The sequence below is a fragment of the Atractosteus spatula genome, chromosome 28 (assembly GCF_055471065.1).
Source record: "Atractosteus spatula isolate fAtrSpa1 chromosome 28, fAtrSpa1.hap1, whole genome shotgun sequence".
Taxonomy (NCBI): Eukaryota; Metazoa; Chordata; class Actinopteri; order Semionotiformes; family Lepisosteidae; genus Atractosteus; species Atractosteus spatula.
Genome location: NC_142733.1, coordinates 8,243,523 through 8,259,463, shown reverse-complemented (window position 1 = coordinate 8,259,463; position 15,941 = coordinate 8,243,523). Strand labels below are relative to the sequence as shown.

General features: G+C 40.3%; 1 protein-coding gene across 1 annotated transcript in view; it reads right to left on the bottom strand.

The window, feature by feature from the left end:
- The window catches only part of grin3bb (glutamate receptor, ionotropic, N-methyl-D-aspartate 3Bb), a 62,169-nt gene that overhangs the window by 17,926 nt on the left and 28,302 nt on the right, over window positions 1-15,941 (bottom strand). The window contains exon 2 of the mRNA XM_088907681.1: window positions 2,496-3,118. Coding sequence (XP_088763807.1) covers window positions 2,496-3,118 — 623 coding nt within the window. The remainder of the gene's footprint in view (window positions 1-2,495; window positions 3,119-15,941) is intronic.

Genomic DNA, 15,941 nt, shown 5'->3' with positions numbered 1-15,941 from the left:
ACAAGCCGTCGAATATTAAGGGATAACATGCTTAATACTTTGGCTTTAACCGGCCTGGCTGAGGAAAGGAAATGCTGTAACACTGATGTTAACATGGGGGGAGGAGAATAGGAAAGATGTGCACAGTGCCATATTCATATGCTTTGATAAGTAGGGAAAGGAAACGCAAGATTAGAAATTGACGTCCACCATATAACACCATAAGACTTGGTTTTGTGAGAAAGACGCACAAAAGAAAGACCAGGATAAAAACTCACATTCGCCTTTTGAAACATGAACTGGTTTTGCTAATAGTTGAGAGGATCCTGTGTTCTGGTGCAAACTACAGAACCCACTTCGCAGTCAGGTCTTGAACCAGGCTCAAACTAGTGACATATTGTATTATGTGGTATTATTTCTTGACTTCTCAAATCTGAATCATATTTAATAAGCAGAAAAAAATAGTATAATGACACATGCTCAATTTCAAAATGTCTTCCAATGATGATTGCATGTGTTAAGGTTAATTTAATTCCCCTGCAAGCTTTGTGTTGTACTGGTCTGAGAATCCTGCTCTTATGCAATAGAACACCTAGTCAAATTGGTGAAATAACCTTTCAACTCTACATGCTATACAGAAACATGTCAGCAGGGACTAGTGACATTATTTGAGCTTTACGGTTCTGTATTTACTAGTATATGCTGTCTAGGTGACTTGTAATTTGGGTTTGTCAGGGTTTTTGATCTCTTGATATTTAGTGTTTTACACAGTGGTTTGCTAGAGTTGATATTTTAGCCTTACACACCCCAGTTCCATTTTTCCAGAATATCGATTCCTGGAAGGAGAACTCAGATTCGGCTACCCAAACTTAGCCTAACTAGATTACCAGTGTGAAGCAAGTTTACAATATCTAATGAAATGGATCTGACACTTGAATATGTAATCCTGGCTCATTTTCTGCCAAAGGTTAATCAATCAGAATTTTCTGTTTTGGATCAAGATATGATTTGCATGAAGAAAATAACGTCAGTTACATCCACTCCATCATTTTTAAATGTTTTTCATGTCTCTGTTAAAGGCAATTAAACCAGATCACTGCTACAATGTTCTGGATCTATGCCTATTCTTTTATAATAATTGGTAGTGTTCAGTCATTTGCATGTCTCACTCTAATGCTCTCAGGTACTGCAGTATTTGCATGCATTGCCCTCTAAGAAGGAGAAAGAAGCAAATGAAATATACTTCCATCTCTTGTGATAAGAACCCTTCACAGTACAGGGAATTCAGCTGAGCATAACTCATGATTAGTGCTATGATTCTGGCACCAAGGTCATTGATTCTACAATTTTAAGAGATGTCTGTAAATTGTTGAAAAAACAACTAACGTATTAGATTTGAGATAACACTCTTATTTCCCTCTGAATCAGATGTACAGCTACAGGAAAACCATCTCTCTGCAACGCTCTTTTGCTCAGCCAATCAGTTGTGCTGTAACTGAGCAGAGTAATATGTCAGAAGTGGGCATCACCGCATTAAAGAAGACATTGCAATGCCAAGCACAATGAGGAGCAGCATGGCCAATATAGCTGCCAAGGAGAGAAGCAAGATTTACCCAAAGGGAACATTTCATAAGTGGTAAATTGATGTTTTGTACAGCATGTAATGTTCCTATAGATCACAGGAGAAAAGCAGGCCGTGATAAATACATAGAGAGTGCTTTGCATAACTGCAAGGCACACAGCCTTGAACTGTCTGTGGATGAGAAGACAAAAGTACAAAAAACAGTGAGCGATCTCTTTACCATAAATATCAAAGAACTGATATGCTGTAGGACAGAACCTTCCCAATATACAGAGGCTTTCTAAAATTCTACCATGTTCCTTAGACAATGCTCCTATGAAAAGCAATCTGAAAAGCTCACTGAAAAACATTGGTGTCAGAGCTATGACAAATCATTTCCAGAAATCTCTAATTTTAAGTACAGTAAATGGTCATTTCACATTCAACACTTAATCTTATACGTATTTCACATACGTAAATCACATTCTGTTGTTTAAAGTTATATTTAAAAACTGCTGTACAGATGTAACAAAACCTATGTGACACCCATTCACGTTACTTTCCCATGGTCTGCCCACGACATTTACTAAAAATACCTGAGCCAAAATCACAGGCCTTCTCCAGTTTAGAGCCTGGCTATGGATTTAACATTCTGTTATGTTTGAATGGCTACTTCTGTAGTTGTAGAGCACTAAAAAAGGCTTAATGCTCTGAATGTTTCAGAGTTCATCTTGACTCCAAATTCTTACATCTCTGGCCATGTTGTCCCCATGTCAAGCCTTTGTCAAAATGATCTCTGGTCCTTGCCTTGAAAATAATGAGAACCTTTGGTGCATCATGTCAGCACATTCTACAGCTCAGTAAAAGGTATATCCCTATGCCCCCCCAAAAAACAGCCTCCTCTGATTGGCTAATCTCAAAGAGCAATTGCTCATGTGCATTTTCACCAGGTTACCTGGATAAGTACTGGCCCGAGGAGAGTGACCCCTTTTTCCCAGTCTTGTCATAGCAGTTGACCATGTCCTGGATGAGGGCAAGCTCTGGGCGGAGTCTGGTGGCAGCGGATACTGCTCTCCCAATGAGCTCCAAGGCATCAATAATATAGTAGTCCAGCGGTTTCCGGTCAACCTCCCCGTAGGCCAGCAGGCCGAGGGGCAGCCCGATGGTGTGGAGGGTGTCGGGGCTCAGCGGGTACCCCAGGAGCCAGTGTACAGTGGGCAGGGTCAGCCCGAGGTCCTGAGCGCTGCTGAGGACCGTGGCGGCGCACTGGGGGTCAGCGCCGAACAGCAGCACCGAGGCCGGGGGGGGCTTGGTTTGGCGGAAGTGCAGGGACAGGAAGTGCGCCACCGCGCCCTCCTCCTCCTCGGCGGTGCCCGTCAGGTTGAGCGCCGCCCGCAGGTGCCAGCGGGACCCCGGCCGGCTCTGCAGCTGCAGCACCTCCAGCACGCCCGTCTGCTCCCAGCCGCGGCACAGGACCGTGGTTCCCTCCTGCCAGCCGCTGGTCTGCAGCACCGTCAGCAGCAGCTCCGCCAGGGCGGAGGGGGGGCTCCGAGTCAGCATCTGCAGGTGGAACGGGTTCTGCAGAAACAGGGGGAGGAGGACAGCGCGAGACAGCATGAAGAGGGAGCACGGCCGTCACCTCTGGGCTTCCCAGCCTCTGCTGAATTACACACAGGGCAGGACAGAGGCTGGCAATACTGGACCCTGACTCCCTCTTCAGTTCCGATAGCTCTCCTGATCTATGAATATATCACTCTGCTCTCCTCCCCACTGAGAGCTGGTGTGTGGGGAGCGGGCTGGTGCACTCCGGCTGCCGTCACATCATCCAGGTGCGGGCTACACATTGGCGGTGGAGGGGATCCCCATTAATTGAGTGTCCAAAAAAGCGCTTTTGAAAGTGTAAAGATTATTTATTATTATGACATCATCCAAGAGGTTCACTGCAGTAATCAACAAACTTCTTTTAGAGAAGTTTCAAAATGTTTAACCGCTCCATTTAAGCTGGGAAATCATTTAGCTAAGACTCAGGTTTTGCAGATAGTTCTTTAGGATCAGAGCATTTATGATCAGGCAAAAGCAGGATTTTATCACAGGCCATTTTAAAAAATTGATGGAGAGAGAAATCATTCACCTGTAACAATTCAAAATCAGGGCATGTTGTGGTTACCCAGGGAATATTGAACCTGTTCAAAGACATTTCCTTTTCAATATAACCAGGGACAAGGATGGGGCCAATTATAATAACCCGCACTGACAACTTGTTAATTTCAATCGAGGTTTCATTGTCCGGTGGTTTGGAACAGTAATTGATATTAATTGTCTGTCTGGAAGTTATTATAATTGTATCTGGCTAGTATTTGTCTTTCACATCTTAGAGCAGTTTAGATCTCTGTTATTCTTGTCAGGTGGAAATTCTGTATGATACAGTTTATTATCTCTTCAACACAGAAGAGTAAAAAACATTAAATGGACACAGAAGAGAGAGCAAGATAACTCAAAACAAGCAAAAAACTGCTGAATATGTCACCTGGTGTGATGAGATTGGGTCCCATCTTCACAGCGTCACTGCACTGAACATGGCAGTATTGTGAAGGACTTGAGCCAAAGCTGAAATGTTGCTAAAGAGAACAAGCCAGCAGTGCTCATCCATAAACAGAGCCAGTATGTGGCAGCTGTCAAGGAATAACAGCACCCAAGAATTACATGCATTTGTGGATGTATGATTAATTCAGTACAACAAGGTACAGCTCAACCCCTGGTCATAGGACAAAGAAGCTGGAACCCAGTGCAGAGTGAAAAGTTCAACCAGAGGCAGCTATCAACCAGGAGGAGATAGGGTGGGGGAGGAAAGCAGGGGATGAGTGCAAAAAGAAGAGCTGATTTATGTTATTTGTAGCTTTTGGGGAATGAGATCAAAAATAATTACGATTTAGAACAGCCAGGGTGAAAATGGCTGGTTTGTCGTCATCCCTCCTGAATTTCAGTTAAGGTCTCCATGAAGCGATGTGTTTGGACACAGCAGGGGCTACCAGCAGCCCTCTCTGGAGTCAGGCAGGAAGCGCGCTCCCCGGTGTGAGCAGAATTCAGCTAGTGTGTTGTTCTCCCCGAGACCTCCCTTTCCCTGAAGTGGTTCTGCAATATTTTGTGCCCACCCTGCCTGCATCTCTTTTGTTCTTATTCCCTATCATCACTCTGTGGTGAAAGTTTATCCATTTTAACAATTAAAGTATTGGCCATTACAACAGATGCTTTCCTGTACGCTATAGGCATTACAGCTTGACTTGAGAATGGCATAATCTAGGGTTCTATTCGAAGGGAAAGGAACAGACTTGCAATGTGTTTTCTAAGGGGGAGGGAGGTGGGGGTTTAGGAGCAAGTACTTGTGTTATAACTATGAGAAGCCAATGTTAGAAAAACATAATTGCGACAGTCTAATTTAGCACACAAGGGGAGAACTCCAGCCCAAATTACAGCCACCATCTCCAGTACAAATCCCTGCCTTCTCCAGGGTATTGAAAGCCTTTCTTAGCTGCATTCTCATTCAGCTCCTGTCTGTCTCCCAGCCAGAGAGGCACGGCTCCTCTTTATCATGCCTGTCAGGTTTAAATAATCAGCTGCTGTTTAACATTCTGGTCAAAATCCTCGGCGTCACCCTGTATTTCCAGAAAACGTGTCAGGGAGGGGACTAAACACAGGAGACACGCCGCTGGTGCCGAAATGTGCCCTAGCCAGTCTGCCAAGTGCCAAAATTTGTTTGGTGTGGCCTGTACTGTTCGCTCTGTACTTACAACACGTGCGTTAGCGATGTATGCCAAAGACAAAGGTAAAAAAAGGGTCAAAGTACAACCGAGGAAGAGAATCACAGGAGGGGCTCAGGACACATTTTTACATGGAGCTTATAAGGAGTAAGGTTCTGATGGGGTGACAGCAGCCAAATTCAATCGGCCTCTTCTTTCCTAAATCACCAACATTACTGTCATCATTTCCTCACATTTAAAAACTACAAATTCTATATTTCTGCCTTTTCTCCAGAGCTGTTATTGAAAGTGTGATTACTTCTTCTATCCTCGTCTGGTTTGGCTCCGCTACTGCACAGTCCAAAAACCAATTGCAGCGCATTACCAAGTGTGCGGAGAAGTGATTGGCTGCAATCTTCCATCCCTCGTCATGCTTTACACATCTAGAGCAGTGAATCGGGCCACCAAGATTGCTGCAGATCCCTCCCGCCCTGGTCATCATTTATTTCAAAAGCTTCCCTCTGGAAAAACGTTTTAAAGCAATCAAAACGAAAACCAACAGACACCTGGACAGTTTCTTTCCCAATGCCATATCCTTGCTTAACCAGCATCCTCCCCCCACAAGTCCCCATTTCAGCTGAAAAAAACTTTGAACTATTATTACTGCTTCATACATACAGTTCATACATCTTGTATATCTTACGCTCAAGAACTGTCGCGTCTTCCCAACATGTTTACATAGTTGCACCTTACTCCTCAGACCGTACTTTCACACATGGTCTGAACTTGCCTATAATGTCTATTGTTCGTATATTTGCACTGTCCTGTAAAATGTGAACGTGCCTGTGTCTTATATATACTGTAATGTCTACATGTTCCGTACCGTGAGCACGTCTTGTGACTGTGTTGTGACTCCCCCATCTTCTGTATATTGTCCAATTTAATATTTAATATTTGTCCAATGTCAGTAATGTTAATGCTCCTTTTGCACCTGTGTGGGTTTTGTGTTGAGCAGGTTCCAAATGTACCAAGGCAAAGTCCCGTACCTGAAATGTACTGGCAAACAAAAGCGATTCTGATTCTGTTCTCCATTCATCTCATACATCCCTCCTCCACCCCATCTCCACCTGTGTGGTGGGCACCCAGCCTCCTCATCCTATAGCCAAGAGGCTGGAACTCAGCTAAGCAAGTTAGGCCAAATCTCTATTGAACGGAAATATAAAAATAGAGCTGCAGTCTGTAAATATCGTCACCTTGTGTCTGAGTGTTTTTTTCCACACCAACTTCCTTTAACTAGTATAAGTGAGCATTTAATAAACTTTCAGAGAGTAAATATTTACCACTGGCAAAGAAGTGCAGTTCAACAAATTAGCAAACCACTTCAGTTCAGAAGCAAGGCACTAATAAATCCATTGGGTACTGTACGTTTTGAGGGAGATAAGAGGAATGAAGAATGAGACACTTTCAAATTGACTCCGTCATGGCATGCAGGAGTGAGCTGACATTTAAAGTGGGAAGATAGATTAACAAGGAGATGAATCGAGAGATGGTTATAGAAAACATAATAAACAAAACATAAGAAAGTGACTAACAAGAGGGCATTGAGCCCATTCGGCTGTTAACAGCTCATTGATCGGAGGATTTCAGATCAATTAGCTACAAACATTTTTTTAAAAGACTGTGCTCTAACAACCTGTGCATATTATGGTTCTGACTTCTTGCCATTAACGCAGCGGGAAATTTCTCTGTTACCATTTTCTTCTACTAGAAGAGCCATTTAGGTTGCTATGATCTTCTCTGTGTGCCCCATGAATCTATATGAGAAGTTAAGAGATGCTTATCAGACTAATTTGTGAAAACCATCCTGAACTTTACAGTTATGTGAACAAATTAAAATGCTTTAAAAGAAACTGATTTTAAGGTTCTATATTTAAAGGGAAAAGTAGTTGTGGTTGAGACTGCTGTGAAAAATGGAAACTTCCACTCTGATGTATTTCCTTTATTACTTTACTGCACATCTAGAATGATGTGAAATGTGAATCAGTTTTATACAGGAGCCTAATAACAGTGGAGCCAAGCTACTTTAAAGAGGGCAGAAGAGAGGCTTAACTTTAAGGTTCTTCTGATGGATAAATTCACTTACAAAAATAACGGCAGTAAATTGTGGGCCCAGAGAGCAACTTAGGAAATACTTTCATGAGTGAACATGCATTGGTCTTCTCACTATCCATTAAATAAAGAATGAATTACACCCTTTTTGCCTTATTTTTGGCAAAGATCCATTTGAGCCACTATCATCTTTCAGCAAAAAGAAATGGGCTGCACAACCAGGCACTGACAGAAAGCGCATTACAGAATTTGGATCTAAGTAAGTCAACTCTTGTTTTTCTGACCCCCACCTGCTATGTGTTTGCTAAGCCCTAATAAAACCATCTCCTCACTTGCACAGGCTGATGACATCACTGTTGAGCACAAACATAAGGAAGTCATTTACAACCATTAATATCAAAGCAAGTTTGAGTAAACGGCAGGGGGTAGAATTTATAAAACACAGATTAATGGCTAATACTTTGGACTTGTGATCACTGCTATTTTTCTTTCTACTTTTTTATATGATCTTTCATCTTTCACACTACTCACATTTTCTTGCTTAGTTCAACTGCTGTATCATGCAAATTAACTACTGCAGGGGGCGATTAAGACTCATCAAGTATCACAGCATCAACCTCACTTGTGCTCCCAAGCAGTTTCTTCTTATTAAACTTTCTAGGCAGATGGTGTAGCAGACAATCAAGAACAAAATAATTAGACATGCTTCAAGTCTGGGCATTTATTGACCCATGATCAACAGAAGCATGTGCTTATTGCAGAAATTAGTTAAGAAGTTTTAAACCAAAGAATCACATTTTTAAGAAATTGCATTTTGGGAAGTGAAAAAATGAAATCGTATCTGGCTGAGACGTCTGTGGTCTACAACACTGTATTAGCAGAGTCCTGTCCATTTTGTGACCAAAAAGATTCCTTTATTTTATCTTTTGCATTCCCTTTTCTGTGTCTGGATTATATTGGTGAGGCATAGAATGTCAAAGTCATCAATAAACAATTATTACCATTTTGTATTTATGTGGTTTAATTTCAAATATACACAAAGTCATGACAACGTTGGATATACTCTTAACCAGGGTTGTTAAACTCACTTCCTGGGGGGGCTAGTGCCTGCTGTTTCTTCTTGCAACCTGAATCATCAATTAAATAATTAACTTAGTCTTAGAAATAAACACAACATTACTTAAGGTTTTTTACTGCTGATTACTCATTAAAGGCACATTAAGTACTGTTGATTACTTCATGAAATGCACAGTTACTTAACTTAGTTATTACTTCATGAAATGCAGTTACTTAACTTAGTTAACACCCCAGAGCCACACATACCACACTTTTACAGTTAATTAAATAAATACTATGTAACTGAGAGCTCAGGCTGAAGATTAAATCAGAGTACACTGAGGTTTCCAGGAACTGAGTCTGACAGCCCTGCCATAGACCCTAGTGTGCAAGGAAAATACTAAATAAATTGGTAAATGATTAGTGCTTATGATAGAAATGACTCTTTAAGTGACGTTAATTAACATGCAGTTACATACCACGTTGATTGACGATGACTGACTAACAGGAAATGATGCAATGAAGTCGGTGACACAGGGAACAGAGCCTATAGCAGATTAATGTCCTTCACAGACAGCGAAACCGACAATAATAGAAATCTCATTTTTATTCACAGATCATTACCCAGTAAAAGAATGTGCGTCTGTTACCCCATTATTAGAGAATAAGACACAGGTATTGACTATTCATTTGCTTGGACGTTAACTGCTTCCCTGGTGCTGGCTGCTCAAGTTAAAGAAGGCCCGCCACAGATAATTACACTATAAATGGAAATCACGCACCATTATTGACTTCATTTTTTGAAACCCAAAGACCCTGAGGTGGTTATCTCCAATACACCACAGTTATTTCAGGGCTGTAATGAAAGGGACCTGCACAAATATTGCCAAATCTAAAACAATAATTTCCATTCTAATTTATACCATATATCCAGCTCCACATACAATATAGTCATGTTAGAGTATATATTCAGATATAAGGACATAGTTAAGGATCCACCTGCAGCAAAGAGCTGCGTTGTCAGTTTGCTGGAAGCTTGACAGTTTGATGTGGATTTTCTGCTTTTAATAAAAAAAAATATTACAGTTTCAAAAACCTATGAGAGAATGACTCGGCAAGCCAGGAAATGACCTTTGCATGCAGAAACACCACTTTCAGCAGATTCACGTTCTGATGCAAAGATAAAAAGGCAAGAAATAACTTTTATTACAAAGCACCGCATACTTAAAAAAACATATTTCCAAATTAAACAAAATTTATCTGTTAGTCCCAGAAAGTCACCAAGACACATGTCCTTTGTTCAGCTCAGATTTCTGTTATGCCATAATGTGTCTATGCTATTAGTCTTTCATGCTGATTAGCCATGTAAATTACAATATTTATCTATTCATTACAGGCAGTTATTCCACACCAAAGGAACCCTGGAGTTTCAGAGGAAAACTGGGTGATTTTAGTGTACACAGGCTAATGTTAAAATAACGAGAAGCTGTTTCTAAAGAGCAATCATGTAACAGAAGACCAGCAGTTACAAACTCCAAACAAGTTCCAATGGATACTCAATTCAGCCAAACCCCAAGTGAGACAGCCTGCTTACATCGTTTTATCATAGCTCAGATAGAGCTGAACAGTTATTTTTTTTATTTGATTTGTGTTAGAAATTCTCTGTGATAGACTTGGGACAGATATTGTTACTATTGTAGCCATTTTAACCCTTTACTAACAAAGTTTATATGATTTTTAAACTTTTTAAAAATGTGCAGGACAAAACTCCCAGTTAACATCAGCAGGTGGAACTGATTATTGGTAAGTCGAAAGGACTAATGTGCTCTGAATCCAGAACAATAATTAGGGTTGAACCAGTGGTTGTCACCATGGTGTATCTGACAATAATTGAAAGTGTTTTAACTGCATTTGTCTATGTTTGGAATGAGCACGGGTCTATCCTGTGCTCATTCCACTTGAGAAACAGACTGTTCCTGATAGCTACAAGCTTGCTAGTAAAGGTCACACAATAAAACAGGAAAAAGAAAATAATTGTAAGTATTCTATAGTAAGCGACCTTTACAGAGGTTAGCGATGACTGCTGGATGAAAATCCATAAGCATGCCTCACAATATGTAAAATATATTATGATCTGTTTCCCACTGGACAGCTAAGTAAATGGAAGCTTAGGACAGCAAGACACGGTATACAGTATAGCAATGCATGCAACAAAGGCTCATGCTAGATTGCAGGACAGATTTATGTATGCAATGATGGATTTCTTCCGAGTACATTATGTCATTGTAGAGTTGCAGCAAGGGGTCTCTCCAGTTCAAATGACATTACAAAATAAATGTAAGAATTGCCAGAAACATTTACTTATGCTGTGTGAATGCAGCCAGCACAAGCCAGTCTTCGAAACTAGATCCATGAACTTTGAATGCACTCAGTGGATGTCTGTGGTTTGTAATCCATTTCCTTATACAATAGTTCCAAGATGATACAACACTGATTGTGTCAGATCTCAGAAGCCAAGCAAGGCTGGGTCTAGTCACTATTGGGATTGAGGACCTCTAATGATAACCAGGTTGCTGCTGAAAGACGTTTGTGGACCAGTAAGTGGTGCTCTTTCCTCTGGACCGTGATTTCCAAACCAGAGCCCCAGTACAGTGACTGGGGACATTGTAAATGGTGATTGTTTTAAGTGGAGTGCATATTTATAGCTTCTCTTAGAGGCGTACCATTACAACCAGTGTTGTGCAGGGCTCACTTTTGCCCAGAATAGCAGACATACAGTATGCATAGCAAATAGGAGTCTAGTCTGCTTTGGCTGGGAAGTCCTTCTGTCATCATATCGCCTCTAGTCCTTCCTTTATAAACCACACATAAATCAACCTTTAAATATATTTTAATGCAATTTAAATATATTTTTAATTAATCTTTATAAAAATAGCAGACACTCATTTCTGTCTTCATGTATGTTTAAGTAGATACATTTAATGCAGAGTATTAAAACAGAAAACACTTAACAGAATGGATCAAAGTCGACATATTTTTTGCCATGATGCACAGATGATTGAAATGTCTACAAAGCCTTGTGTTCAGAATTGAAATTACTGAGAAAAGACAAGACAAGATACAAATGAGAAAAGGTCTAGACCCTTTGACTATTAAGAAAATAACAACAATTCTGGTAAAATAGCTTATTTAAGTCAATTAGAACATACTGCTTACAACATTCCAAATTATTGCAACACTAAAGACAAGGACTTAAAACATAATTACAATTTTTGCCCTGAGTACTGCACTATTAATTTTGATAGCCATGCAATTTATGCATGAACCAAGAAAACGTGAAAAGCTTTGCATTTTGACTTATTTCCTCAGGGGTCCTCAAAGAAAACAACTAATAAACATCTGTCCTCTTATTAAGACATTATTAAGAGTGACATTTTTGTTTTATCTGCACTTTTTTAACCTAAACAGGGTGCAAATCAGAACTGAGCGACTGATAAAATTAAATTAGTAGACTCCAAATGCTTTTAAGCATTTGAACTCCAACGTGTTTGTAACTACAATTGTAGAATAAAGACTGGACTTCTCAATCTAAAATGAGGGGAGACCTGTTTCACAGACAGAAGTCCAATGTACATACTTCATTGATTGATCCCACTTAGCATCTGCCTTAAGGGTAGACTAGAGCCTCATATTTAGGTAATACACTTTTCTGACTGCACACAGTCAGTGTGTGAAGTACATCACCCAACAAACTGAAATGTCTCTTGGGTGCTGTACCATAATGAGAGACAATTACATCTTAAGAAACAAATAAAAGTGTGGAACTTCAGGTAGAGTGCATCATTACCGTGACTGGCTGATATGTTGTAGAGACAGATTATCTCATTTAACAGGGGGACTGGGGCTTTAAATTCCACTTGGTCAAGCATATGAAAAACACCAAAAGTTGGCAGGTACAGTAAAATGAACAATAATTCTATAACAGACTGTTTTTTATTAACATCTCAAAGTCATGCTTACATACTGTAATAGCACCTCAAAAAATCACACCCTTACGAAAATGGAATGATTTAAAAGTTGTGGACAGGTAAGGATAGGTATACATAAAGTGTAAGCATACACAAAGTATAGGCTGTCATTTGCTTGAATTTATTAATGATTTAATTTCTGGCACATTCGATTCTGAGTCTTAAAAATATCATGGATGACAAAAGGAAGATGTGCAAAAGATTTACATTTGTTGAGCAGCAGAGAAGGGCCACTGATTGCGGAACTGATTTGCAAGCAACAATAAAAAAGAACTGTGGCAAATAAGATTCCGAAACAAATAATATTTCTATGAAGGGAGACAGAGCAAAACGATTTTATGCATATTATACAATAAATACCCACAAACTTTCTCATAAACTTTGCAAATGACTGCAAAAAAACAAACATTGTGGCAAATAAGACTCCACTTTAAATGAAATTTTAGATCAATGAAATGGAAATTTATATTAAAGTGGTGAACTGAGAACAATCATATACTGTAGTTCTCTCTCCATATAAATAAAGGAGGAGTGAAACACATTTCCTCACTCCACTGCTCAGAGCAGGTATGCAAATCTTTGCTTCTGTTTGTGTCTTGACAATGGAAGAAAGAAGACATTTATATAGGTCAGTACTCTGCTCCTCATAGATGTTAAGTAGAAAGATAGCAGCATAAAAAGCACCATAATTAAATGATGCTCTGGAATTGTATGCATTTTCCATTGCATTTGTGTGACGTGTCCTCTGCTATAAAGAAAGGAAAAAAGAGTTCCTGCTCTGGAAATACTAAAACAAAATAGGAAATTTCAAAAGAAATCAATGGAAAAATATACATGAACTGACTTTTGTGGCTATAAGCATTGACTTTTGAAACTGCTTTTGAGCATATTAAACTATGCCGAGAAGAACTCACCTGTTTTGCAGTGAATACTGCATCTCTGCACTGCAGAGTTAGAAATAGGACAGGCAGGGCACAGCCCCAGGCTTCATATATATATGAGCCCCCTGGGGTATGAGTCAGAAACCAGATTCAATCAAAGTGCTAAAGATTCCAGAAATAACACTACTGAAGTCAGCAAATCACAAACAGTCATTATGGTCCAAACAATGCTATCATGATAGATTACTGGGCATTCAAATTGAAAGATACACTTCAATATTTGTATGAAAGTTCTATTGTATTAAATATGAGCCCTTATGTACAGAAATATGAATATTAAAGAGTTTGCCACTCCCACAGACCAATGAAATACCGGTTAAGGTTACTGTAATTGACTTTCATTCTCAATATTATTATGAATGAAACATGTTTGCGTGTGAAATCTCTTGTGGCAGCCTGTTCAAGGATTCTCCTCACACAACATGGTTTTATAATCCTACTATGAAGATACATGATGGAATTTTTAATGCTGCAAGGCAAAAGTAATATTATAAATAACTTAAGCTATTGCCTGTAAGGAAATTTTCCCAGTCCGATTTATTGGATTACTGGGTAAGGCTATAACAAAGTACATTGAGGTGTCATTCTAAACCTTTAATCATCTTTTTCGAGCTCCAGGTTATTGCAAGGATTGATTGTATGAGTATAATCTAAAGGTCTTAGATCTGCTAAATCTACTGAAGACCTGGCTACACATGTCACCGATCTCTTCAACAGCAAAGTCTGAGGAATGTACAGACCAAATCCATTAGAGAAAGTAAATCTTTCATCATTTTAATATTACAAATTGTTGTTGTTACATTTTTGTAACAACAAAATTGTCTTTAATTAGTTTATTCCCAAAGGGCTATGAGAAATGAATTACATATTCACTGCCAAGCAAATTAATACTGTGCATGACTCTGTCATTTTCTTTCACCATTTTTCAGGAAGGAAGCAAAGAACATCAGGAGAATTTATAAGAATGATTTCAGGGTAATCAGTTTTAATGTAAAACAGTGTACTAGAACCTTACCACAAGGTTCAATCAACACTTACAGACTTTTTATACTCTTACTAAAATGGAAGCTCTTACTCTATTATACTTTCAGTGCTGTGTCTCTTGAGCCTAAAGGAATATGATGATGACTACAAAGGAATAACATTACTTTGCACTTGTCACAAAGCTAAGCAATTTTTCAGTGTTTGCATTCAACATGCATTTAAATGGTATTATATGCATCAGCTGGTGAGCAGAGAATAAATCGATACAGACTGATGCATCAGATACTTCAGGAGGATAACAGTCCTGTTCGTATATTGGACAGTTAAACTACAGACTGGATGCAACCAAGTGGGATGAGTCTTTGGACAGACAGAAAAATGCACCTTCCAGGTCTCAGCTGTTGAAAGGGAATTATCTAAATGGACAGCAGGCAGGGCTACCTGGCGCTGGTTTATATAATAATTCAGGTTGGCAGTGTTGAGTCGCTGACACCAATGGCATTCAAGTGTTTCGGGCAGTTGATGTGCCAAAAACTTCTCTCACCCCTCACAAGGCGAATCAATGAAGGGACTCCCAATGCCATCACTACTATTGACTTATCAGATAATTTAAGATCCCACTGTCTTCCTCCTCAATAGAACACTGCCTGCTCTCTTACCCTTTTACAGCAGCGTTAGTGAAATGTCCAGCATCCCACGGGAAAACCTGTTGTCTTTAATTATTGAGTTTTACAAGGTACTCCTCCAAACTATTCAATAGGATTGCAGGTGATGATGTAAGAAAAAAAATAAGCCCTGGTCTCACACAAGACTCTCTTCCTGCAGTAGCTCTTTCCTCAGATTTTCTGAGCAATCGGTTCTCATACTGTTCAGCCTCTTCCTTTAAATAACATCACGTGTGATTCTCCTGTTCAACAATGTTTTCATGGATCTGAATTTTTGTTGGAAACTGACAAGTGAAGCTTCTGGGGGTAAAAGCTAGGGGGCACTCCTCCCCTTCTTCTATCATTCAATTGTAGATAATTTCCTTCGGTCTTTTTACGCCATATCCATGCTTACGCGCATGTCTGACGTTTTGAGTTCCCTCCTCCTCTTTCTTTTGTGTTGCCTCTGCACCCAGGTTCTCTCTGGGGGGTCAGTGAAGCTCACTGCCCCAAACTCAGGCTGGCAGCGTCACCTTGACCCCTCCTGGGGAGGTTCCCTCAGCGTGAGCCAGAGGGGACCCCCGGCCACACTGTTCTCAGCAGCTCTAACCTAATAATTCTCTCCCTCTTGGGCCCCTGAGGGCCCGGCCCAGTCGTGAGTCAGGGGACTCCTGTCCCTCCCTTCTCAAGCAGCTGCTCTCTTCATTCTCCACCCCTGGGGCAGCGCCTCTCAAAGTGACCCCTCCAGTTAAGGGGTTCTTCCTCCTTCCCCTTGAGGGCTTTGTTCCCAGTCGTGAGGCAGCGCCTCTCAATGCGACTCTCAGCGAGTCAGGGGTGTTTACCACTGGCTACCCTGCACAGTCACGGTGCTTCTTTTCTGTACCTTACTAACCGCTGCTTCT